This window comes from Chinchilla lanigera, unplaced genomic scaffold (assembly GCF_000276665.1).
Source record: "Chinchilla lanigera isolate Chin_1 unplaced genomic scaffold, ChiLan1.0 scaffold00097, whole genome shotgun sequence".
Lineage (NCBI taxonomy): Eukaryota > Metazoa > Chordata > Mammalia > Rodentia > Chinchillidae > Chinchilla > Chinchilla lanigera.
Genome location: NW_004955498.1, coordinates 7,722,020 through 7,749,988, shown reverse-complemented (window position 1 = coordinate 7,749,988; position 27,969 = coordinate 7,722,020). Strand labels below are relative to the sequence as shown.

At 38.7% G+C, this 27,969-nt stretch overlaps 1 protein-coding gene across 5 annotated transcripts in view; it reads left to right on the top strand.

Moving 5' to 3' along the window:
* The window catches only part of Gabra3 (gamma-aminobutyric acid (GABA) A receptor, alpha 3), a 231,802-nt gene that overhangs the window by 154,795 nt on the left and 49,038 nt on the right, over window positions 1–27,969 (top strand). For all 5 annotated transcript variants that reach the window (XM_005406450.2, XM_005406448.1, XM_005406449.2 and 2 more), the window contains exon 5: window positions 3,138–3,358. In XM_005406450.2, coding sequence (XP_005406507.1) covers window positions 3,138–3,358 — 221 coding nt within the window. The remainder of the gene's footprint in view (window positions 1–3,137; window positions 3,359–27,969) is intronic.

Genomic DNA, 27,969 nt, shown 5'->3' with positions numbered 1-27,969 from the left:
GCTTGCCAGGCAGGCGCTTTTGCCGCTGAGCTAAATCCCCAGCCCCTCTCTTAACATTTTGAAGATATGTTTAAATTGTCTTTTGGCTTCTTTGTGTTTTCAAGAAGTCTGTTATCAATCAAAATTATGTTATTTGTACATAACATATCTTTTTTGCAGTACTGAGGGTTGAGCTCAGGGCCATTATATTGAGCTACACCACCAGCCCTTTTAAATTTTTTTACTTTATTAGCTTATTTTTGTGACCAGGTCTTGCTAAGCTACTAAGTTGTCCAGTCTGGGATTGAATTTGTCATCCTCCAGCCTGAACCTTCCAGAGTGCTGGGATTACACCACCTCAGCTGCCCTTTGAAGATCTCTGGTATTCTCTAAATCTGCTGTGTACTGGCTCTGCTTGGTTCTACTTTAATTCACTGAGCTTTCAGTTAATTAGGATTCCTGAGGCTAAAGATCCACGTATTTCAACAATTCTGGGAAACTTTATCCATTATCACTTTCAATATTGTTCCTCCACCATTTTCTCTGGTCCTTCACATTTAAACGTTAACAGACATGCTAAACCTTTCTCTTATCTTCCATGAACAGAGAGATTTATTCTCTCATATTTCCATCATTTATCTGTCTGAAAAGTAAACTGATCAATTTTTCCTCATATGTATCTTTCAGTTCATTAATCTCGCTTCAGTAACATCCCATCTACTATGTAACACATTCATTAAGTTTTTATTTCCAATCACTTTTTTCTTTTTTGGAAGGCTGACGTCAAATAGACCATTTTTTCAAATTTGCCATCTATTTCACCCCTTCTCCCACAATTTTAATTTCCCCTTTCCTTTCAACGCTAATTATACTTCGTTCATAATCTCTACTTGATAATTCTGTTATATGAAGTCCTTGGAGGGAGTCTGACTTGATTATACGCTGTATCAGCTGACTCTTACTCATGGCCATTTCCTGAGGTGTTCTGTTCTTGTGAAGTGGGAGCTTATTATTAGCAAGCATCTATTTGTGATTTGGTGCCTCCAGAGTGGTTTTTTGGTTGGATTTTCAAGTTAATGTAGTGATATCCTCAGCCTGAGTTCAATTTATGCTAATTTTTCAGTTTGAAGGCGTTAGATCAAGCCCATCATGTACATTTGAACATCAACCTAAGATCAAGCTTAAAGTTGTTCAAGCTCTGTTCAAATGTTTTTCTTTTCTTCCTTCCTCCCCTTATTTCTGAATTTTGGTGTTATGGCTGGTTTTTTTCTAGTTAATTTTATCCAGTTTTCATCCTTTTGCTGAGGGTAGAGCCTCTCAGGACCATGGAACTATGTGGGAGTCTTGTTCTAGTTTCTCTTCTGGCAGAGTCTGGGTTTACACCTGTTGTCCTGGTTATTTATAAAGCTTCCTCGTACTGTCAAAAGTGTTTTAGTTTAGGCAATACATTATATTAACTTTGGATTCTTAGCCAGGGATGTACTTGGTATGTGAGAGGAAGGGAAAAGTGAGACTGGCTAATTGAAGAGGGAAGAGTGCAGATTTCTTATAGAAAGGCAAGGACCAGCTTATGTCAGGGAAAATTTCATTTGAGGTCTGATCAGAAGCTATTAGGGGATTTTGAACCAAAGAACTTAGAGCAACTTCTTGGGAAAATCAAAATAGAAACAAAGAAATGAAAAGATACATAATAGGAAATAGCAAGATCTTTTGCAAAAGGGAAGGGAACCAAGAGAGGGAGGGAGAGGGAGGGAGGGGAGGAAAGGGGATGAAAAGAAAATGAAGACGTACTGTGTGTGCGCCAGCGCCCCACGAGGACTTGGTCACTGTGTTCTGCAAACATACAGTAATAAAAACATAAAACCGGAAATAGCTGCAAGTGTCGCCTATGCCCTGACTGTGCAGTTCTCCTCCTTCCAGAAACTTCCCAAGTGTTTTCACCTCACCACCATCCCTGATCACCTGCTTTGGTATGTGAAACTAATGTGTTTTCAGACTCCTACCACCTGAGTTGTGCCTGAATGAAAAATTCCTTCAGCCGAAACAGTAGTGAACTCACAAACCTCACCCAGCCCAGTTCTCTCACTTCTGTTCTTCCCTCCTGCTTCTCAGTGGGCCCCAGGGTTTTCCTCCATTGGTCTACAGTTGAGTGGTCAGCCAGGATTTGGAGCTGAGCCCACACCCAGCTTTGCATGTACATTGCTTCTGTGAACCTTCTGTTTCCAGGACTCGCACCCCTGATAGTCCAGCTTTGCTACCACCCTAAGCCAGGAAGGGTATCATAATGCCTGAGGAATCCTAAGTTTGCGAGATCACCTCCAGGAAAGGGAAAAAACACTAACTCACGATTCTGATACACTGCTGCTGCTTTCTTCTGAGTGTAAATGCACTCGAAATTTCTGTCTGCTCTCTGTAATTTTCCATTGCTTTCAACTGACAGGCATAATTGTTCCTATTTTATAATTACAGCTACAGGAAGATGTGCTGAAGCAATTTATTGTGCTATTACCAAATCCTCAATCATTTATTGCTGTTTAATCTGTGTTTATATTAGCAAAAATTTTGAATTTTTTCACTTTTACTAATAATTTTATTAACATTCTGTTCATTTTCCCATTCTTCTATTTGTAGTTACTTTTTATTTATTTAGCTGTAATATTTAATTACGTATCAAAGAAAATATCTTAACCCATTAGATATATTGCTATTTTCATGCCCAGGTCAAATTTGTGTTAAAATATAAGGTTTGTTTTTATGGTTATTGCTATGTTGAACATTGATGTTCATATGGGATTATTCAGCAGTGAAGACAAGGTACGCTGTATGCTCGGACTAGAGCTGTCACAGGATGGAGAAGGTACCTCTTGGCTTTTCAGTAGGCAATCTTGTGGTCAGCTTGCAGGGTGAACAGGGCAGTGTTGGTAGTGGTAGTCTTAATACAAAACCTGTAGTTATATTATTGCATAGTTACAGCTCATCATGGCATTGTTTTTCAGCCATAATCATTTGTCTTACTCATCAGTAATTACTGCAACACATTAGTGCTCCTTTATATCAGAGGAAACACTGCAAAGTAATTAATATTTGCCAAGGGGACTGAAGGCTCTCACCCAAACTCTACTGAAACATTATTCTCCCCTCTCTCTTTCTGTCCCTAGGAGTACACCATTGATGTGTTTTTTAGACAGACATGGCATGATGAAAGACTGAAATTTGATGGACCCATGAAGATCCTTCCACTGAACAATCTCCTGGCTAGTAAGATCTGGACTCCGGATACCTTCTTCCACAACGGCAAGAAATCAGTGGCTCATAATATGACCACACCCAACAAGCTACTCAGACTGGTGGACAACGGGACCCTCCTCTACACAATGAGGTCAGAGAACGAGATATTGAGGTCTCACTCACAGTGTATTGCGGTTATTACTAGGGGTGAAAGTAGCAGGTTTTAGGGTATCTACTGAAAATTCCTTTAAGGTTATAGACTAGAAATGTGGATATACACTTCCTAACACATTAATATTAAATGTACAGATGTAGATGTGCTAGATACACATATAAATAGATATTTGGACATGTAAACATTCACAGACACATAGACATATATGTTCATATTGTATAAATGTATGCATACTCAAAAATACATGTGACTGCTACACAGGCACAAACATATTCAAAGGCACTTAAACACACAAACTTGCTATAATACATACACAAGCATGAATACTGTAATCATCAGAATATACTAGGTTTGACTGCTTCAACACAGTTCCCCTATGATGCAGAATAATAAGAATCCAATGAAATAATAATACCCGTTTTTGAAACATATAATGCTTTATGTACATAAATAAAAAATTCAGCATTCTTTATTTTATGTAACATTGCCTGGGGATTCTAAGGAATGTGAAATAAACTCCCCAAACAACTTCAGATTATATCTGTACAGCATATTACATTGAAATATGCTGTACAGAAATATAAGAATATTGCATACTTGTCTACCTCAGTTGCAAAATAGACTATCACAATTTCATATATTTCATGACCCAATACTATCACTAGAGTCGTTAGACATTAAAATTTGTTATCAAAAAGAATAACTTTGAAGTGCTTGAAATGCAGTAAGAGTCTTTGCCGCAGTACTGACAAACTCTTACGGTTCTTTACCCTTTTGTTAGTTCCTGTGCTGCTGAATCACTTCCTGTGGTCTCCTCCCACATTAATAAGTTCTGGTAACAGAGCGAACCTGTACTGAATGAATAAGTGCAATCCCTCAGTGCAGCTTCTGTGGCTACTTCAATTTTGTGTATTTTATTTTGCACAGTGAAACTCAATGTATGTCTGGTAAATAGGTGGTAAATAACTGAAGCGTGTTTGCCTGCATACTAGGCCCTCCTTAAATTTGTTATTTATTGCTGTTTTTAGTATAAGAATCTGGGACACAAGAAGATGTCCAAGGGAGAAAAATGATAAAAAATGAAGAGTTAAGAGAAAATTTAAAGAAGAGAGGAGGAGATGAGCAACTAGATTAGAAATGCATGTAGAGTAGAATAGAAACACAGGAGAACAGGGGAAAAGCGGATAGGTGGAGAAGAAGAGGGCGTGAACAAGAAAGGAAGATAGAAGATGTGGGTAAGCAAGAAGGAGGAATAGAGGAAAGACATTCTAGTCAGAAAGCCAAGTGAGCAGTTTCAGGGACTGGGAGACACTTGAAGTGAAAGAATGAGTTGATTCTTTTTCTGTTTTACATACAGCAGTGTAGCTACTGTGTAGGGAATGTGTTTGAAGGAAACAAGACTAGGATTAGGGGAAAATGGCTAGGAGTTAGCTGGTGTCATCTGGCAGAGAAGCAATAAGGCTATAATTTAGAGCAGTGGATTAATAGGCAGGAGTAAAGAGGAACCTATTGAAGAGACAGAAGAAAAGTCAGAGAAGTGTAAATAGAGTCACTAGTGCACGGTATCTCAGAAGCTGAGTGTGGTAGTCAGTATCGCCACTTTCCAGTATTTCTCAGTTCGTCTCCTTCTGGGTGCATGGCGGTATTGTAGCTCCCTTGAGCCTCAAAGTTGGGCATGAACAAATGCCCTCTTGTGGCCAACAAAAGTGAGTGAAAGCAGCAGGTGTTAGTTCTGAGGGAGGATGGTAAACCGCTAAGTGCCAGGTCGGGGTCTGCCACGTTGCCTCCACAGTGATGACCTTTGAGCCAGTTGTGCAATGAAGAGTTTTTAAGAGTTGGCGTGTTGGCCGTAGAGACAGTGAATACAGAGAATAATTTCCAAAAACTTACTTGAAAGGAAGGGATATGGAATGGCTACCTTCATGGTCAAAAGAAAGACTGCCCTTGTTTGCAATGAAGGGACTGGCTCATATTTGTTTGACCCCATAAATGACCTAGCAGAAAATAAAGGTTGAAGAGACAGTAGGAATGATATGTGAAAGGAAGCTTCCAGAGGAAGCCATAAAGGGTAGTATCAAAACTCATTGGAGTTTACCTGTGAGGAAAGATGGATGCACCTCACAGTGCGTGAAACTGTGTAAATGTTGAAAAGGAGAGAAGTGTATTGGTCAGTTTTCTCACTGCTGAGACAAAGTACCTGCTGTACACAACTTAAAGGAGCAGAGGTTTATTTGGCTCTTGGTTTCTAAGGTATCTTGGCACACTCAGAAGCATGTTTTACTCATCCTCTAAGCAGCCCCTGAGCCACGGAAGTGGCTAGTACAACTTGACTGCCATGGCTGGGCAGAGCAAAGAGACACAAATAGTTACAATATATGAAAGAGAATTTGGACAGAGTAGAGCATTCGTAGAGGAATACATGGAAGAGAGGCATGCTTGTATTAAAATGCAGAAAGGAGAAGAATTTGGGGAGGAAATGTGAATTCACATATTTGTGTTAAGAATAGAATACAATAGGAGCTGGGGATTTAGCTCAGCGGCACAGCACCTGCCTGGAAGCTCAAGGTCGTGAGTTCAATTCCCAGTACCAGAAAAAAACCACAAAAACAACCAGGAAATTGACCAAAAAAAGAATAGAATACATTAGATATAAACAGAAAAGAACATTATGGAATGAGATCGTCAGAGGCATGGAACAATGAGGAAGATATGTGGAAGGGTCAAAGATAGTAACCGATAGAAGAGAAGCTTGTGGGGATACAGACTGAACCCAGTACATGAAGAAAATGAGGTATTTACACACATAGATACTATTCTGCTATAAAGAACGTTAAACTTGAGTCATTTGTAGGAAAATGGATGCACTTTGAGACCATAATGTTAAGTGAAATAAATCAGACACACAAGCTTAACTATTGCATGGCTTCTCTTATATGAGAAACCCACAGTATACATAAAGAGCAAAATAAAAGAAAGCTAGATAATAGAAAACAAGGAGATAGATCTTTTTCAAAAGGGAAGGGGACCAAGAAATACAGGGCAGGAAGGGGGTGAACAAAGAATGAAGATGTGTTATGTCCATGGACCGACTCCACACAGTGAGTGTAGCCCTTATGTACTGCATACGTGTGGTTATAAACAAAATAAAAATGTGAAAAAAGAGAATGGTAGAGGAGAGGTAGAGAATGACTGGGGAAGGATAGAAAAGAAAGTGAACAACAAAAGAGAAGGTAGAGGAGAGGTTTGAGCATTGGAAAAGCAATACAAAAGAGGGAGAAGAGAGGATGGGGAAGTGAAGCTCCGCACTGGAGAGGGCAGAGCAGATGATTCGTCGGCCAAAAATAGAGTTGCATGAATAGCAAGATGATAAGCACTGACCTCTTCATTTTAGCTTGAATCAAACAAAAAAGTGAAATTTGGTGATTGAAGAGTCTAAGTGGAATGGCTTTGTGCTTATTCAGAAGTAGAGATTAGAGGAAACACAGAAGTACAGAAGCATGATGAAGCCATTGTTTTCCCCCACAGCAGATAGCTCACCGTAGATGCAAGAAGGTGGGTCTGCAGGGAGACCTGGGCTCAAATTTGCAAGCTAAAACTTGGCTCTTTACAAGGCTCCCAAGCTGATTGATTCAGTGAAATTTGGCAAGTCACAAAACTCTTTTCTCCAGTCCCCCATGCTGACAAGACTCTCGCTGCTGCCTGTCTTCCAGCCACATAAAAATCACAGATTGGATAAGGTCTGCAGAACACTCTGAAGTTTTCTGGAAGTGTTATTCTTCAGCATCCCTTTTTATTATTTTGACCTGCAAAAATTTCACTTTGGATTCCATGCGAAGACTCCAAAAGGACAGCTGCCTAGAAAAAAATCCACCAAGTGTTGCATGTAACTAGGGCAGTTGAAAAAGTTGAAGCAAGTTGCCTTGCTGCAGTTTGAGACCCGATCACAGCCCAAAATGCAGGCAGGAGCTCACGACCTGCTGCTTAGTTCAGCAGTGCGCATACTACACTGGAGCAGTACGGAGAAAATGAATAGAGCCCAACCCCAAATGACACACACATTTACAAAATCTTCTCTATTATTCAAGTGCAGATATATGGGAAACTTTACATCTCTATTAATGGCATTATGCTTCTTGATTAGGGTATGGGTAAACATGTTCATCATGTTCTTTCTACCTCATGTACACACGTTACATCATGCAATAGAGTAAAAAATGCTCATCATCTGAATAAAAGGGAGAAAATATTCATGAAATTTAATTCAACTTTATGCCACTGAGTTGAATCATTTCTTTACGACATGTGCAAGTGCTTATTATGTTTAAGGCTCTGCATGCACTTAAGTGCACTGCTACAGGGTTAAGTGAGACACAGCTCACACTTGCAGTGGCCTTAGGATTTAGCAGATAAAGGGATGTGTGCACATTCTTCTGCGTAATATGGTAAAATACTTTAAGCACAAGCAAGCACAAACGTGATGGTAATAGAGGGTTATAGCGGGTAAAGAGGAAGCAGAATTACATGGGAGCATCAAGGAAAACTGCAGAAGGCCATGCATACCTTATCTCTTGAATATTAAGGGAAGTGTAGGAAACTATAAGCAGATGAAGGATGGGGCAGCAGTACACGACAGAGGAAATAGCACGTACAAATGTATGTGTCCACGAGTCGGCATAATCCATCAGAAATTTCATGTCTCCTCTGAGACGTGATATAGGAAATATAGAGTGCTATGGGAACATCTAGTGGGAACAATAAAATGAGTTGGTGGGGAGATGTGCAATAAATTTCAGAGGAAATTAGCTTTCAACTGAGACCTAAAAGATATGTAGAAGTAAATGAGATTAAAAGGTAGGGAGGAAATAAATACCCTGCAGAGCATGCAGCAGGTATGTAGCTGTGTAGGGTAAGGGACAGAGGTAGGGATGACGCACGGAAGTCACTCCATGCAGGTGAGCAGAACTGGACGGAGAGCCATGCAGGGAAGCAGCCTGGCAGGGGAGCGGCACTCTAAGGTTTCTTGGCAGAAAGATGATGGAGATTGTTTGACGACCTGACTGCAGAGGAAGGAATCAAATGGATTTGCGTTTTAGATAGATGACTGTAGGAGCAGTGTACGAGGCAGACTGGAGGAAGGCAAAGCTATTCAATAAGGTGCTAAGCAGGGAACCTGCTGTAATACTGTAATAATAATAAAGGCGCTACTGTGTATTGAACACCTATTATGTGCAAGGCACTTTATGTAAAACATCTCTAATCTCCAAAATAACTATTCAATATAGGTATATAACACCTACATTTATTATCCCTATTGAATTGATTCAGAAGGTGAAACTTAACAAATAGAAATGCATTGCCTAATATGGTCCCGTCATTAGGTAAATCAAAGTCTGTCTAGCTTCAAGTGATTGACCTCTCCACCAAATAAAGTGTGGAGTAAATATGTGGATTAAAAACGTGTTAAAGAAGTAGCATCGGTGGTAGCTGACTCTTAATAGAAGTCAGTGGGGTTCAGGATGTTGTCTGGAAGGTTCCTGTAATCACAGAAGTACCCTTGGGAAATGTAAGTACTAAGGGTGTGTGAAAAATAATGACCTGCATGTGAACATTCCTATTTAATGGGAAGAATACTAAGCTTTGGAAAGATGGAAGTAGTAAGGAAGGGTAGTAGGCCATATAGTCAAATAGCACACCTATTTAGAAGGATTTCTGCGTGACAAACGAGGGATGATAATCAGGAAGTAATATAGATCACATTTATCCCATAGGTATATGGAAACATTATTTCTAAAGTGAGTGACATGAGAACATACATGCTAATACAAATTGCTGAACCAAAAAATGTGTAATAGTTTAAATGTGACAGCAGTGTATTTCTTGCTCTTTAAAGTTCAAAGCAAATGATCTTCATTGACAGACAGCTCATTTCCCAGTGGTATTTTCAGGGACCCAATATCCTTTCATCTAGCAACCCTGTCAAATTCAGCACCTAGTCTCCAAGACCTCCACACTTTTCAGTATCGTGTAAGTAGAAGAGGAAGGAAAGTGGAGGATTGTATAAGAGAGGTGTTTAGAGCCCAGCCCTTGAGCAGCACACTCATTTCTGCTGGCCTTTGTTCGACTAGAACGAGATCTTATGCACATACCTTAACAGGAAGACCAACTGGGAAAAGAAATATTGCCAAGAAAAAGAGAAAACTGAGTCTCTGATAATTCTAGCTCTGTCTTATTTTTTGGCTAAAAGCTCTAGTTGCCCTCTTTGAGGCTGAATAGGAAGCAAGGATACCAGCTAGTGCACATCTCATAGTCTAGGGAAGGTGCTGGTGGGCATCGGCAAGAGACAGAGGAAATCAAGAACAGACAACAAAGAATACATACCGTAGAGGTTTGCAAGAAAATTCAGTCTAACTAGAGTTTAAAAAGGAGCATTGAGAATATCTCTGTCCTATCCTCCTTGGACCCTGAATGGTTCGCAGTTTCTAATAACAAAAAACCTTAGTATGGAGAAGAAGCAGATACCTTGTAGAGGGGAAGAGATGCTTCAAAGGCACGTGCTTCTCATGGACTCGCTATGCCAGGCACTTCAAGTGCTACCCTCACTCCTGACAGCAATAGCGATGAATTACAGAGGCAGAGCACAGCCTTGGGATTAAGAATGCGAGTTCTGCTGCAAGAGTGCTCCTGGTCCTTCCTCTGGAAAATGAGGTGAATCATAACAACACCAGCCTTGTAGGGTCATTGCGTGGAGTAAATGTGCTAAGGCGTAGCAATTGTGGGACATATGTCCTGGCACATAGCTGTTCCCTGGAGATTTCACTTTCGTTGTTAGCATCCTCATTGTTATAGTTAGTGAACAGAAGTTTCGATACAGCAAAGTCACACCACGAGTACATGGAAAGGCTGATACAGAGACCCAAGTCACAGTTGAAGCAAACTTGTTCTTCACACTAGAGCACAGCCCTTCCTCTAATAAGGGAATGTTTGGGCTGTCAGTTTTAAGAAATCCATCTGAGGCGGACACGACAAATGGCAGTTGGAGATGCAGGTCTGGAACTCAGGAGAAATTGGATACAATGGGATTTTGTAAACATACAATACATAGTACAAAGAGTCTTCTATATGTTGTACCAGTGTACTGTATTTAGCTGAAAATCAAAGGAAATAAGCAGCAGTTTCTTCATGTTGACTCTTCAAGAGGAAAGTGGTGTTTTGAGCAAATTAAAAGAGATTTGCTATTATATTGGGACTATGACACTTCCTTTATTCTTTGATTGTATGATTGTGTCAGTTTTGCTTATGTACTTGGGATTTTCTAAAACATTATCTAAAGGGCAGATCCTACATGATTCCAGGAGCCCCTCCCCACAAATTTTAAAAGTAAAGTTCGTGTCTTCCTAGTTTAGATGCTAATAGCTTGCATTTGAGTTTTCATTTTAGGGAGTATCTCTAAAATGACCTGAAACCAGGCAAAATATTTGGGCCAGATTGTTAGTGGTATGGCATTTAATGTAATCACGCCAACCAAGCATTGCCATATTTCTTTCCCATAGTCTGTTTTCTGTGATACTGTTTGCTCTAGGGGATTCCACTTGCACTTCCTTAATCATGGAATGAGCAACTGACTCTGATTCACAGTTAGCCTCACTCTAATGAGCAGAAGTAAGATCATAGAAGAGATAGAGTGGCTCATTTTGGGCTCTGAGAAAGTTCAGGATGAATGCAGAAGAAAGAAAGAGATTAAGTCCTCAGTGAATCACAAATTACTCTGTGTGCTTTGTGTAGTGATAGCAAATCCCCACCCTCCAAAAGTTCATATCCTGGGAGAAAAGATAAAACACATCATTTACTACAGTAGAAGGCATAATGGAAGTTTCAAAAAATCTAGCAGTGACATGCTATGAGCTGAACTGTACAGAGCTCACTTAGACATAGGGTCATAGGTGGAGGTATGGGAGTGTTCCACATAGGAAACAGGTGTTTGGGCTGTGCGGGGAGGGAGGAAAGTATTCCCAGGATTTCTTCCCATACTTGTTTCACTTTTGCCCATTCAAAGTGGAAAGCAGTGCTTTGCAGTGAAAAGAAATGTCTTTCTTCTTAAAAGAAGTTGGTCTCTAGGAAGGTTGAATATGTTAAAAAGCTAATTTTAATGCTGATCAATATTGTTCTCAATTACCCAGGTATTTTAGGTGGTGCCATAGGCAGAGTGGAGACACTGCATTGCAGTGCAATAAGTATCAGAGTAAGAATTGGGAGCTCTGGGTATGAGTCCCAACTCTGACACAGACTAGCAATATAACCTGGGGCAAGACATTTCGTCTTTCTGGATCTCAGTCTCTTCTTCTGGGAAATGGGGATAAAATGCCCCCCCCGCCTATCTCACAAAAATATAAATTAGGTCAAGAAGCAGTTATCAACCACTGTGCTCTGTGCCAACTGCCATGTTAAGGATGGGGTGGCAAAATGATGAGCAGAGATCCCTCCCTCAAGTTGCTCAGAACCATAAGCAGGAGACAGACATACAGATACCAGTAATCTTACATGCTAAGAACTAGGATATTTCTGGGGTTCTTGCGAGCTGGAGGAAACCACTATGTCAGTAGGGCACAAACAACATATCGTGGCCGAAATACTTTAGCAAAGGTGTGAAAAACATGTGTTTCATACAGGAAGTGTAATAGAAAGTTATGGTGGATGTTTAAATTAAAGCAGTACTAATCTCCATCTAAACATTCCCCCTTGTTTCAAACACACTTATCCAATTGCCCTTGCATTTCCAGAAGTAGTTCTGGAAATTCTCTTTCATGTCTTTAGTTGCATTGTCACGACTGCTTCTAAGTCTGAAATTGATTCAAAACATTTGCCTCTCATTGTCACAGAAGTCTCATGGTGCCAGATCTGGTGAACGAGGTGGGTAAGGACGCACCATGGTATTTTCACAAGCCTATCTTTCTGTTGGATGGCACTCACCAGCAGTAATCACTGTGGTTTTTTTGTTTTTTTTTTTAATCATATCTTGTAAAGACCCTCAGGAAGAAGACTTCTAGAACTGCTTCAGAAAATGGTAAAAACAATGGGGTAAATGTGTTCTAAGAAAGGAGGAGAACTGGTGGGGGTGGCAATGAATATTTCACAGTGATAAAAATTGTAAAATTTAAATAAACACTATTGATCAGCCCTTTTATAAAGAGGAAAGGACATTCGGTTGGAGAAAAAAGACAATATGTATAAAGACAGACACATTAGAGCTTTGTGTGGTGAAGTCACAAGTGCTTGCAAGTGGATGGAGAGTACAGGAAAGTGTCACAAAATGAGGAGGAAGCTGCGCCTCTGAGGCGATCGTTAAAACCCAGACGTGCTCTCTCTGAAGGCTAAATGTAGCCAGGAGTCATGCTCTTCTTCCTTGCTTTGCTTGTCCTGAGCCTCTTGTCTGTACCCGGAGGATTTAATGGGAAGCATGCAGACAGCTGAGATCCTTGTGACTAATGCACTCCTTGGTTTGGGTATTTGGTGGTGGTATATTTCAAGTGACTCATCCTGTACTGATAATGGCTATAAGTGATTTATTACCCTTTGTTTTTCGCTATAAATCCGAAATCCTGCCCTTTACTCCATGATTAAACAAAGAGCCTGCCTGGCACCTCCACCGCCCTTAAGGAAGTGTGGTCTGTACTTTGAATTTTAGAAAGAACATTTGTCAGAGTACGGAGCAGATTATTCCACTTCCAAAAGGCCTAGTTGACAGATCCTCTACGATGGGGCTCACATGAACTTCAGACACTCTTATTCCCTTCAAAGCTTAAGCTGCTGCCTCCTGTATTACTCTTAAAAGTGTGATACCTGCACTGAGTCACAAATACATATATTCAATAGCCTTTACCCTTCAGGACTGTGGAGAGGGTGAGGACTTTTATTTCCTCTGAGGGTTTCTCCTAGTTCATGCCTCCCCACACACAGGAGAGAGCCAACCTGGAACAGAAACCCAACACTACGTGAGACAGCAGATCGGCACCAAATGAGTAGCACCTCACCCCCACGTGAGAGAGCAGACCTATAATAGGGGAATGGCACTCTACTCCTAGGGGACCGCAGCATGGGGCAGCCAAGGCAAAGACTAGACAAACGAACTATTTCTGGAGGGAGACAACACCCAGGAGAGAAGGGAGAAGGCAGAACCCACAACTGTAGACATTAAACCTAACATCTCACTTGAATCCCTGACTTGTGACCTACATCCAGCAGAGAAGCAAGGGCTGATTATGTTCCCCATCTACCAAGGGCAGCAAAGAAACACCTGGTCTTGAATGGTAGCCACAGTCTAGGGAGAACAAACAGAAGGGCTTTTAGTACAGAAAAGTCACCTTAAACATCCATAGGCCCTAAAGCTAGGCATAGAAAGTCACGTGTGCATGATCCCAAGAGTGAAGACTGTGAAAAGTAGCCAATCATTCAGTAACACAGGAATTGTTTTCTGTGACTCAATCCTTTTGTGATTTTCCTATTTTTGTACTTTTTTTTGTCTTTTTGAGACAGGGTCTCACTATGCAGCTCAGGCTGGCCTTGAGCTCACTTTGTAGTTCAGGCTGATCGCAAAATCTCAAAGATCCTCCTGGCTCAGTCTCCCGGGTTTTTTTCAGGGTTTGGAGTTTTCCTCCCACTTTTGTTTTTCTTCTTTTAGATTCTTTTTCGTCTTTTATCTTTTTCCCTTCCAACGTTTCTCTTCTTTCTTTCTTTTATCTCCTATTCATATTGCTTATCTTTTTCTTCTTTTTCTTGCTCATTCTTTCCAGAATCTCTTCTCTATCACTATTAATTAATTTTTGTTTTCCTCTCTAATAGTCCAGCCTGTCATCCTTTTTCCTCCTTCTCATACCACATCAACCACTATATCAAATTCGACTTTTTCATTCTCTGGTTCCCCACCCCCTCCATCTTTATTAGGATAACTGCTAAGAATTTCTAGATAAATATTCAACTTTATACTATTGCTGTTGAATATTGTGCTATTGTTAGTGGAGGAAATGTTGTTTCATTTAGTAAATATTTCCTGTAGGTAAATAGTAAGTCTATATTTGGTTAGACTTAATGTTCATACTATACTTATAGATCTCTTTTTTATGAACAAGGCTGGTACTTTTTTGGTCCTTATGTTCTATCAATATTCAGTTTGTATTTAATGCTATGATTAATGCTAATTTTATTACTATGGCCAAGATGTCATAGTTATTGTTGTTAATTGGTTTTATTCAATCTAGATGCCAATATCTAGATTGCTTATGGATCATTAAAAATACTGTGGACCATTTGGGGAAAACTAAGAACAGAGCCAAACATGCTGCAACCTCCCATCCCAAGTAAATGGAGGTGGTTGGATCCTGGCACAGAGGCAAAGATCAGTAGTTACTCATGCCCAGAGGACACCACTGAAAAGTAGATGTTAACTGCCAGGTGTGTGGGGTGGTGCATGCTGTAATCCTAGCACTCAGGAGGCTGAGGCAGGAAGAGTTCAAGGCTAGGCTGGGCTACGAAGTGAGTTCAAGCCCAGCTTGAACAGCATAATGAAACCCTGGCTCAAAAAAAAAAGACAAAAAATGGACATTAATTAAGGAAGTCTCTATGCTAGAAACAAAACTTTCCACTGCCATCAGCTCACAAACCTCAACACAAACAAGTTAACAGAAACAGAAACATGACAAGATAAGCCAAACAATGCCTCCCCAAACTCCCAACTTATCCAAAGCTGATCGATGCAGCATGAAAGAGAGGCAACCAAATGCCTCTCACCCAAATCATTCAAAAGCTATCAGGGGAAATAACAAAACAGTGCAATAAGGCAATTGGTAAGAAGATATAAAAAATGAGCCAACTAACAGAATTATCAGCAATTCTAAAGAAGACTAATAAAAGATAGAAGAGATAATGAAAAAGCATGCATAATAAGCAGAGAAAAGAATTAGAGTCTATAAGGGCTTCAAATAGAAATTCAAGAAGTTAAAAATTTTATTGAAAGTATGGGCTGCAGAAGTGATCAATGTGAGGACAGAGTCTCAAAACCAGAAGATAGAGCTGTAGTCAATGACCAATGAATGAGAAACATCTTAAAAATGATAAGAGAACATGAAAATTGGATCCAACATTTCCTAGATGATGCCAAAAAGATTAACCTAAGAATAATTGGAATTGGTAAAATGTCGGAACATAGCACAGTGGCATAAAAAACCCATTTTCTGAAATAATAGCTGAAATCTTTCCAAATGAAAGAATTAAGTGAGGCATGCAGAACCCCAATAGCCATTATCAGCAAAGAACCTCTCCATGACACATTGTAGTCAAAATCCCAGAATTCCAGCACAAGAACACAAACTTAAAAGCAGTTATAGAAAAGCAATGAATCACTTCTAAAGGATAACCCATTGGAATTATAGCAGACTTCTGAACATAAAAGCTTGAAGGCCAGGCGGGCTAGAAATGAAGTGTTTCAAGTCCTGAGAGAAAATAATTTTCAACCTAGGTTGACATATCCTGCAAAACTATCTTTCAAAATTGATGTAGAAATAAGATACTTTCATGATAAAAAGCACCTAAAAAAATTCATGTACACTTAGCCAGCACTCCAAAATATTCTCAAGGATTCCTTAGAAAAATACAATGAAGCCAACAATGACAAAAATCAAATAGAATAAATACATCAGATAGGGGGTTGCAGTTCCGAATCAGCAACAGGAATATAAGGCAATGGCAGGAATAAGTGGATACCTGTCAGTAATAACTCTGAATGTTAATGGTCTCAATTCCCCAGTCAAAGACATAGACTGGCAGAATGGATCAAAAAAGAAAATCCAACATTATCTTGTATATGAGAAACACATTTAACCCAAAAAGAGGCCCATATAGTAAAAATCAAAGGATGGAAAATATTCCATGTAACAGGAACCTGAAAGAAAAAGCAGGTATACCTATATACCTATATATCAAGGAAAACTGATCAAAACCGAAAAAGAAAGCTGGGCATGGTGGCGCATGCCTGTAATCCCAGCACTCAGGAGGTTGAGGCAGGAAGACCATTGCGAGTTCAAGGCCAGCCTGGGCTACAAAGTGAGCTGAAGGCTGGCCTGAACTGCACACTGAGACCCTGTCTCAAGAAAGAGCCAAAAAACCAAACCAAAACAAAAACAGGAAAAGAAGGCTACTATGAACTGGTTAAGGAAACAATAGGAAGAGGTAACAGTTATTAACACTTATGAATCAAACAATGGTACACCCAACTTCATAAAATAACTACTACTGGACATAAAAGATCATATAGACTGAAACAAAATTATAGTGGGGAGCCTCCACACCCCACTATCACAAATAGATCAAGTAGACAAAAAACCAACAAAGAAATACCAGAATTGAACAAAACCTTTGAACAAATGAATTTAAGGTATATGTACAGAGGGCCCCACCCAACAACACACATTCTTTTTGGCAGTTCATGGAACTTTCTCCAAACTGGAATACATTTCAGCCAATAAATCAGCCTTAACTAAATGTAAAATAATTGAAATTATACTGTGATGATAAACCTTTTAGAGACCAAGTGCCTAAACTGCAGCCTAAAACCCAATTATATATTGCAAAGTGCCAACATTACAGTTAAACCTGAATACTGAAGTTTTAGTTTAGAAAAAGCAGCTGTTAGCTGATGCTTGGCTGCTGGGGTGACTTGACTTGCTTGCAAGCAGAGAGAGTTCTGCACGCCCTCTGTGGCACGTGTGCTATATGCTTGCCACCATTGGAATGAAGTTAAAAATCAACAACAAAAGAAAACAGAAATCATGCAAGCACACAGAAACTAAATATTACCTTCTTAACCAAACAATGGATTTCAGAAGAAATCAATGAAGAAATAAGCAAGTTTCCAGAACTAAATGAGTATGCCAGTACAGTGTACTGGGAGGGAAAGGATAAGGGAGGAGAAAAGGAGCAGGGATGTGTTATGTCCGTGTACCCACTCCACACAACGCAAACGTTACGTACTGCAAACACGGACTCATAAGGCGAAGGGGATGAAGACATGGGTGGGGGAGGGGAGGGGAGGATAAGAGGAATTAAGGCATGTTATGTACATGTGCTAACTTCTCACAAGAAAAGTAAACATTATGTAGTGCACACATCTACTAATAAACTAAAAGAAAATTTTATTTTTCACAGTTGTGGAGGCTTGAAAATTCAAGATCAAGGCTGCAACAGATTCATTGTCTCTGGAGCTATCTACTTCAAAGACAATGCCTTCTTGCTTTGTTTTTAGAAAGGTCTAGCAAGCTACCTTGGATCTCTTGCAAATCTCATTCCTTAGATCAGAGCCTTCACAACCTAATCCCCTCCCAAAGCACCTACCACTTAACATTTGTCATTGGGGATGAAGTTTCAGAATATGAATTTCAGGGGGATGCAAGCACTCAGACTGCAGCAGGGAACAAGGACATGGATAATATAGCTCCTGAAGTGTGCTGTTGTTTGGGTGGATTCACATCTACAAGCGAATGATTTACATGTATTTATTTAATCTAGTTCAAGAGACAAGATATATGCACTCTCCAATAAAATCCCAAAGTTGAAAAGCACAGTGTAACAAATGCAAGGCAAACACTTTTCTTTTACATGAATGGTACAAAAAATAGAAAAATAGTCAGCAAATAGCATAGTATCTCTGATGAATGTGCTCATTTTGAAAATATACTGAGATATTACTAGTGACAATGTGATAGGGACACCGAATAATCAAATAGATAATTTGTCTTAATTCCAAAGAAGTAGAAAAAAATATTTACTTAGTGATTTTAAGTCAATAGCAGAGATTCTTAACCTCATGAGGTCGAATAAGATAATCCGTGGATTACCATGTTAAGCCTGTTATTTATCCCTAACAACTTCATTCCCCTTTCCTACTTTGAGATTCTGATACATGTATTTTTTTTAAGAGAGAAGATCTTGCTATGTAGTTCATGCTGGCCTTGGTGTCTAACACACAAAGATCCTCCCGTCTCAGCCTCCCAAGTGCTGGGATTACAGATGTGTACACCTGCCCGGCCTTGACACATGTATCTTGTGCCTTATGTGCAGCCACATTTTTGTAACTGTTATTCATTTACTTTTTTTAATTTTAAAGAAAAGAAAAAAAAACAATAAAAACAATGGCATAAAATTTTAAAACAAGATTGTAGGACAGTAACAATGGTTAGTACTTTGCATATTGGTATCTTCAAAGTAGTTGCTCATATTACAAGATATAGGTATGAAAAATTCATCAAACAATACAGGCATAAACCTTTCTTTTCAATGAACTAATAGCAATTACTAGTATAACTATCTTAACTATCTTGTATATATATGTATATGTATATATATGTATATGTATATATATATATTTTTCCTTTTCCCTTCCTTCTTTTCTCCTTTCCCCCATTCCAATTGCTCTTTCTTTTTGAGCAGTTTCTTCCCATTTCACAATATCTACTGTATATTTTGGATCTTATTTACTCTTTCAGCTTTTTGCACTAGGGAGACAATACAGTGTTTACACATGCAAGACTGATTTATTTCACTTATGAGTATGGTCTCCAGTTGCATCCATTTCCCTATAAATGTCTCAAGTTTATCCTTCTTTATAGCTGAGTAGTACTCCATTGTATAAAAATAATGTAGTCCAGGCCATAGGAAATGGATGAAGTGTTAAACACCACTCATATCTTGGAAATGTGTGGAAAGACATTAACCCAGCTTGATGAATCTCCATCCTCAGATTTATTATCTTTCCAATATACCATTACATCCTTCATAATATCATTCAGTCTTGAGGTTTTCATTAACATGTGTAATGTTAGCTAACAAGGTAATTTAAAGTTACTTGCACACACCTCCTAGGTGACAGCTGAGTTCTAAATCTGTCAATCTACCTTTGGAATCCATGTCTTCTTTTAAAATTGACAGATAAAATTTGTATATATTCATAGTGTACAGTGTGATGTTTTCATAAATATGTACATTGTGGAAAAGCTAAATCAAACTTATTAACATATGCATTACTTCACATACTAATCATTTCTTGTGCTGAGAATACTTTCTTGTCAACTTTCAGTGAGCAAATACATTCTAATTAAGTATAGTATATGGTAAATAAGTACCACTTATTTATAATAGATCTCTTCAACTTGTTATTTATATTTACCAGAAATTTGGGCCATTTAACCAATATTGACCATAGCCTCAGTCTCACAGACCCCTTCCTATTTACAAAAGATACCTTTGTTTTCTTCTATCCATCCTTCATTTTGCTCTTAATTTAGACTTTGCTTTACTCAAATGAGGGATACCATGTGCTGTTTGAGCTTGTATGCCTGATTTATTTCACTAAAGATTCAGTTTTCCTGGTGCATTCATTTTCCCACAAATGTCTTGAATTTACACTTCTTAATAGCCAAGTATTCCACCATGTATAAATACAGCATTCTCTCTTCCCATTCATCTGTTGATGGACATACAGGGTGCACAACAACCATTTCAGTGACTTACCGTGTTTTCCATTTGCATTTCCCTGATGATTAGTGATGTTTAGCAACTTCTCACTGTTGGCCACTTTATGCCTTCTTTTGAGAAATGTCTATTCAGGTTCTTTGCCCATTTTTGTGATTTTTTTTTCTTGCTTCTGTGTTGTGTTTCCTATATATTTTGGGCACTAACCCCTCATTAAATATATGATTTGAAAATTTTTTCTCCAATTCTGTAGGTTGTCTCTTCACTCTGTTGATTGTTTTCTTTGCTGTATAGAAACTTTTCAGTTGTATGTAATACTATTTATCTATTTTTGCTTTTGTTTCCTGTGCTTTTGAGTTCTTATCCAAAAATATCATTGCACAGAATAATGTCGTGAAGCTTTACCTTATGTTTTTCCCAGTAGTTTCATAATTTTAGGTCTTACATTTAAGCTTTTAATCTATATTGAGTTGGCTTTTGCATGTGGTAGAAAGTAGAGATCTTATTTCATTCTTCTGCACATGAATATCCAGTTTATCAAAGAGATTGCCCTTTCCCTTTGTGTCTTCTTGTATCTCCATTGAAAATCAATTCACTGTAAATGTGATCATTTATTTCTGGACTATCCATTCTGTTCTATTCATGTATGTGTCTAATTCTATGCCAATTCCTTACTCTTTTGATTACTACACATTTATGGTATATTTTAATTCAGGTAACATGATTCTCTTAGCTTTGTTCTTTCTGCTTAAAATGTCTTTATCTATTCAGGGTCTCTTGTCATTCTACAAGAATTTTAAATTTTTCAAAAATTTCTGTGCAACAACATTGGGATTTCACTTGTGCTTACATTAAATCTATAGAGCATTTTGAGCAGTATGAGCATTTTAATAATATTAATTCTTCCAATCCTTGAAAAAGGATATCTTTCCATCCATTTGCATCTTCTTGAGTCCCTTTCATCTGTGCTTCCTACTTTTCAATATAGAGATCTTTCACTTCACTGGATCAATTTATTCCTAAGCATCAATTTATTTGTATAGATATTGTGAATGTAATGTTTTCCTATTTCAAGTTGTTTCTGTTAGTGTACAAGAATACTGCTGATTTTTGTGTGTTGATTTTATATTCTTCATCTTTACTGAGTTTGTTTATTAGTTCTACCCGTTTGTTAGTTGGATCTTGTGGGTTTTCTGTAGATAATATCATGTCTACAAACAGGGACAATTTAACTTCTCCCTTTCCAATTTGAATATTTTTTCTTTCATTCACCTCATGGCTTTAGCTATGTCTTCCAGTACTATTTTAAATAGAAGTGATAAAAATGGATATCCTGTCTTTGTGGAAAACCTTTGAACTTTTCCCTGTTGGATATATTAGCTGTTTATTGTGGATGACTTTTATTGCATTGAAATACATTCCTTCCATATCTAATTTGAGAGTTTCGTATATTTTTGACACAAATATTTTATCAGGTATGTTTCACAACTATATTAATCCACTTTGTGCCTGATCTTTTCATTTTTATAGTGTTTTTGATGATCAAATGCTTTAAATTTGATTAAGTACAATTTAGAAGACTTCTGTTGTTTTATATATTAACCTCTAGTAATCACTACTCCATATTCAAGTGTACTTTTCTTTAGCTTCTACAGATCAGAGAGAACATGTGGTACTTGTCTTTCTCTTTCTGGCTTATTTTGCATAATATGATGGTTTCTATTTCTTTTCATTTTGGTGGAAGTGACAAGATTTCAGTCTTCTTTATGGCTGAATAATATTCTACTGGGAGATATACACCATGTTTTCTTTATCCACCCATATCATGATGGATATTGAGGCTAATAACATATCTTAGCTATTGTGAATAGAGCTCCAATAAACATGTGCATGCTTTCTCTTTCATAAAGTGATTTCATAATCTTTGAATATATATGCAGAAGTTGGCTAACTGAATAATAGGTAGGTCTAGTTTTACATTTTTTTTTTTTTGGTGGAACCTCCAAACTGTTCTCCATATTAGCCTTACTAATTTACATTTCTACCAACAGAGCAGAAGAGTTCAATTTTCTCCACATCTCTGCTAGCCTTTGTTTTTGCTGTTTTGTTTGAAATTAACATTTTTTGTTGTGGTGGTGTGAAATCTCACTGTAGTTTTGATTTGCATTTTCTTGATGGCTACTGACATTGGGCATTTTTTAATATACTGGTTTGTCATTCGTAGTTCCTTTTGTGAGGCATGTCTATTGAATGGCTGCTCATTTTCAAATTGGATTACTTTGTTTCTGTTGTTGTTACTGAGTTTCTTTGAGTTCTATGTGCCTCCTGGATGTTAATTACTTTTTTTTGTCTTTTTGAAACAAGGTGTGACTATGCAGTTCAGGCTGGCCTTCAAGTCACTTTGTAGCCCAGGCCGGCCTCAAACTAACAGTGATCTTCCTTCCTCAGCCTCCTGAATGCTAGAATTACAGGCATGCACTACCATGCCTAACTGGATGTTAATTTCTTGTCAGGAATATTGTTTGCAAATATTTTCTTTCATTCTGTAGGTTTTCTTCCCTCTATTGATTATTTCCTTTGATGTATAGAAGCGTTTTTAGTTTGATATTTCAACTGTTTTAAATTACTTGTGATCCTGTATAAATTTTAGAGTCAGTTTAAACTTAATAGTTCTCCAAAAAGAAAAACAATTTAGGATTTTGAAAGGAAGTATTTTGAATTTAGACAGCAATTTGGTGAGCATTGACATCTTACATCTATATCACGGAGTGGCTGAATGTACCACATAGAGACAGTTTTGATTTCTGCTTTCCAGTTTTGTTCTTACATTCTTATGCTTGCCTAATTTTTGACAGCTTGGTTGAAACATGGTTCACACATCACACAATTAATTTTTTAAAGTCTATAATTAAATGATTTTATTACCTTTACAATTTTGCAACCATCACCAATAACTAATCTCAGAACATTTTAATCACCTCAAAAGAGAAACTCCATACTCCCAGCAGTCATTCTACCTTATTTTTCTTCCTATGATGGCTAAAACAGTAATACAAATTGAATGAAAGACAGCAGATGTTCGTGCCCTGTCTTAGGGCTAAGTAATTTAGTCTTCTACTATTAAATACTAGAATGCTGGATGTAGATTTTCTGTAAGTGCACTTTTTCAGTTGAGACAGTTACCTTCTATTCCTAGATTTTCGAGAGTTTGGAATTATGAGAATGTTGGATTTCATATCCCTGCTTTTGTTCTTGCTCTCCTTCTATTTATTCTTTGCACAGCTGCCAAAAGAATCCTAAAATATTAGTCAATTATAGTCAGGCCTATGCTGATAAAAAATCTAGCAATGCCTTCATACTTCACTCAGGGAAAAAGCAAAATTATCCTAGAGGGCCTTAGACTGACTAGGTCCCACCTTACAATTTCCTCCTAGAATTTACTTTCTGTTAGTCTCCCCCTAGCTAGCTCCTCTACAGCCATGGGCGCTTACTTGCTATTTTCTCAGCACACTGGACACACTTCTACCCCAGTGATTTTACATTTGTTCCGCCTTCTACTTTTAATGTTTTCTCCATGTTTCCAGCAGCTTCATTCTCTCATTTTCCCCACATCCTTGCTCAAATGTTACATGCTCCCTGTCAAGTGAGGTAATCCCTGAAAACTCTATTAAAAATTTCAATCCTGGGGCTGGGGATTTAGCTCAGCGGCAAAAAGCGCCTGCCTGGCAAGTGCAAGGTCGTGAGTTCGGTTCCTGGTACCGGAGAAAAACCAAAAAGAAAAACCAAAAAAAAAAAAACAAAACAAAAATTTCAATCCTTTCTTAATACATTTTCTACCTATATTTTATTTTTCTTCATGGAGCTCATCACCTTTTAATATACTATGTACTTTACCCATTTATCTTATTTCTTTGTGTCCCTCTACTTAGATATGTTTTAAGCTTCATAACTTCCCTGATGTACATTGTTTAAAATACTATCTTTTTACATAGCCAATGAGCAATAAATATTCATTGACTGCATTATTGAGTCAGGAAACTGAACACAGGGCCTTTGCATTGAGTTGTGTCTCCAGCCCTTTTTGCTTTTACTTTTCCCATTTTGCGACAGGATCTGGCTAATTTGCTAAGTTGCTCAGGCTGGACTCAAACTTGCAGTCCTCCTGCCTCAGCCTCCCAGAGTGCAAGGATGACAGGTATGAACCACCATGCCCAGCTTAGATGCTTTCTATAGGGCTCTTACAGCTCTGAAATTGTAGGAAAGAAACTATATGCTAAAGGAAGGAGAGCAATTGACATACGTTGACATTAATGAATCCTATTAAGATACCTTTTTCCTGGAGCTTTGTGAATACTTGAACTTGGTGTTACCAAGCCCACACCTACTCGCTGCAAACTTCTCATAGAAATATATGTGTTTAGAAAAGAAAAGCCATCCAGCAATTCACTCATTCAGTGCATATTCATTGAAAACCTATAATGTGCGTGGCATTACACTGGGGTCTTGGTATACATCAAAAAAAAGGAAGACAAAAAGCTCTAACCTTATAGAAAGGGAAGAAATAAAATATATTGGGGATGGGAAAGTAAATTGTGTGGCATGTTGCGTGTCAGATACTATGGAAAAAGATAAAAGCAAGGTAAGATTTATGACACAGAGGGTGAGTGGGAAACTGAAGGGAGGTCAGAACAGGCCTCTTTTAGAAGATGTTAATTAAGCAAAGACCAGAGAAAAGTGCAGGGATTAGTCATCCAGGTATTCTGAAAGAACATTCTGGGCAGAGAACACAGTGAGTACAAAAGCGTTAATGTCAGAGAGCCTGGCTTGTTAAAATAGCGAGTGCTGAGTGCCCAGGGAGGGCACAGCAAGAGACAAGCAAAGGGTGCAGGGGACAAGATCGTGTCAAATCATGTAGGCAGTGGGCTTCATTCTCTGTGTGCCGGGGAAAGTAGAAAGCTGTCGTTTAAAGGATGTACTGTGAGCGGAGAGACAAGTCAGGAAGCTGTGGTGGCAATGAAACATCAACGCATTGCCGTAGTGGGCTGAAAGAAAACAAGCATTCTTTTGCAACAAAGAATATGGTGACAAAGCAATGACCCAAATGAGCCAGACTTGTTTCCCAAAAGGCCTTTGTGCATTAGTTTAAGTAATATGTGTGTGTCTGTAATATATTAGCAATGAGTTATATTACAAATGCACACATAAGGGGCTGGGGATTTAGCTCAGCGGCACAGCGCCTGCCTGGCAAGTGCAAGGTCGTGAGTTCAATTCCTGGTACCGGAGAAAAACCAAACCAAAAAAAACAACAACAACAACAACAAAAAACCCACAAATGCACACATAATATATATGTATATATATATATATATATATATATATATATATATAGAGAGAGAGAGAGAGAGAGAGAGAGAGAGTGTGTGTGTGTGTGTTTGGAGAATTAATCTTATGGAAGCGGTATATGTATAATCTTGATAATTTTTACTCCCCCCTCCATGTCCTCCCCTCTCCTTTATTTTGCTCTTTATCTATATTTTGTATTTCTCATATTAGAGAGGCCATGTGATATTTAACCTTCTGTGTCTGATTTATTTCACTGAGTATTACATTGTTGAGCAGATGCAGTATTCTTTAGAATGCCTTTCTCTGGCCCACTCCATTTATCTGTGAAGCTTCCTCTCAGGCGACCTCCGTCCTCCAAGGCCTTCTCTGATGGCCATATGCATAATAATTCTTTCATCTCCTCTCCACCCACAGTTCCTTCCACAGAACTATGTCAAGTTGTATTGGAACTGCATGTTTCCATACACACTGTTTCTCCTTGGCAGTAAGCTCGTCTAAGTCTGGGTTTCAAACTGATATGCTCTGAGTGCTGGGCATGTTTACTAGATTCATGCCTGCACACAAGGTCTTTGCAGGGAGAGTAGGTATGACAGCGGGCCTAGGACAGAGTAGGAATAAACAATTTTACTGAATAAAAGAATAAATGTATTTCAGCATCTGTGACTGAAAACAGATATGTATTCCCTTCATCTCTAGACAGAGGAGGCTCTAGGCATGTTGAGTCTTTAGGGTTAGTCCCTGTCTGGTGGTAGATACTCTTTATTCTGAATGACAATGCTTTTTGTCAATGATCTGTTCAGCCTTTAGGGCTAGGGAAGAAAATCATTTTCTAGAGATTAGAAAGCGGACTATTTGGAAGAAAAACACAGATGTTGTCAGCCATTGGATAAATGACAAAACTGAGACAGACAAACAACTCTGTCAGGAATGAGCAGGAAAATCAAACTCAATTGTGTTCCAGTCAGCCACACTCAAAATGGCTAACTGGCCAGCATCGCTAATCTTGGCTCATTGCCTAAGCTGACGGATGGCAAACAACTTTACAAATGGTCAGAGCAGCAGTAATAGATATTGTTCAAAGTAGGCTAACTAAAGCAAATGTGCTCAGGTGTGCATTAGCAAGAGCTCCAAGCTGGAAGGAAAAAACCAATTGTGTTCCCATCAGCAAATACCCATCTTTTATTTTCAGTATGCCTGTCTAAGCAATAATAGGTTGGAACTAGATAACAAGTGCCCTTGAAGTTCTAATTAATCCATTGGATATTTACAAAATGTCCTGTATATCTTGGACAAAAGCTCAATTCTCAAGCCAGCCAGCCATCCCACCAATCTGACTTTTATTTCTCAAGGCAGAAAGGGGGCTTCATGACTCAAAGAACCAGACACAAGAGAGATGCAATTCACTGAGAATCCTGCTACTTCTTTTATATACTGAAAATGTCCATGAGAGTTTAATAAAGAAAATTGTGTTCCCTCTCAGTACTTATATTATTATTTCTAAGATACTGCCTCTTATGTGAGATGTCAAGGGGAAATTACTTTATGTCTCCCCCGTGGTCCTTGGGTAGTGGAGAACAGGATCACAACAAATAGGTTATAAAGGCAGGATGTAAAGATAGTGATTTCTGATTGGGAGCAGAACTGATTTATAATAACTTTCCTATCTGCCTTTCCATCCACTTCATGCCCATCCCACCTATGAACACAGCAGAGAGGAAGAAGCGGATGTTTGTGGGGGCAGGACACTTCACAAGGGAAATTATGGCTGTGTTCTTCCGGTGGGCTCTTAGGCGTAACCCGATGTGCTCTGACCTCCTTGTCTGACAGTACTCTCTTCTCGCCCTCCCTCCCTCCTTCTGCCATGCTATGACTTTTAAGATCCCTTCAAGCTTTTTCTGCAACAGAAAGAACCCTGATTGCACCCACAACCACGTTATACATGGGAAATGTTCGCCTAAAGGGAAGCATGGGTAATTGCTTCATCTTTCATATGACTAAGATTACCAAGGAGTTGAAGAGTCATTTGCCATCAGATGAACGGAAGACAGTCATAGAAAGAACTCTGAATTTACACCCCAGTTTTGCAGGTCGTATGACCCCAAGAAAATCGCATCAACTCGGAAAAACACTTTAACTTCTGGTCTCTGAAAGAGGGATGATAATAATGCCTGCAGTATGTCCCTCACGGGGTCACCATGGAGAGCAAATGGAGTAAATAGCATCCTTAGTTCCAGGCACCCAGAATCCCTACACTACAAATGTTAGGGGCAGACATGAATGGGATTGCTGAGTGTGAATGTGCCTTCGAAGCTGTAGCATGCTGTGTGCATCTCATGTGTTATTAGCAATGGTTCTTGTAATGTCACTATTACACACTGAACCTCCTGTGCCTTCGTAGATGCATGGTTATCTATAATTCAACAATAAATAAGTATCCTCTGGTATCTCACTCTCATCAACGAAAGAGAAGCAAAGTTAGGCAGCAACGGCCTGGGGATACCCTCTTGCCAGGATCTTCCTACCTTGTCCTTATACAGCCTCACTGGGGTTGAGGAGAGTGAGAAAGGGAGAGACTGGTGTGGGATGCCTCGCAGAGCTTTCTTTATTGCTTCCGTAGGACAAGTCCCCAATGGGCTTCTTTGGTTGTTCCTAGAAATGAGACATATTTCACTCAGCCAGATATACTGATATTTTATTAGCTTTTTTTTTTTTTTTTTTTTTTTTTTTTT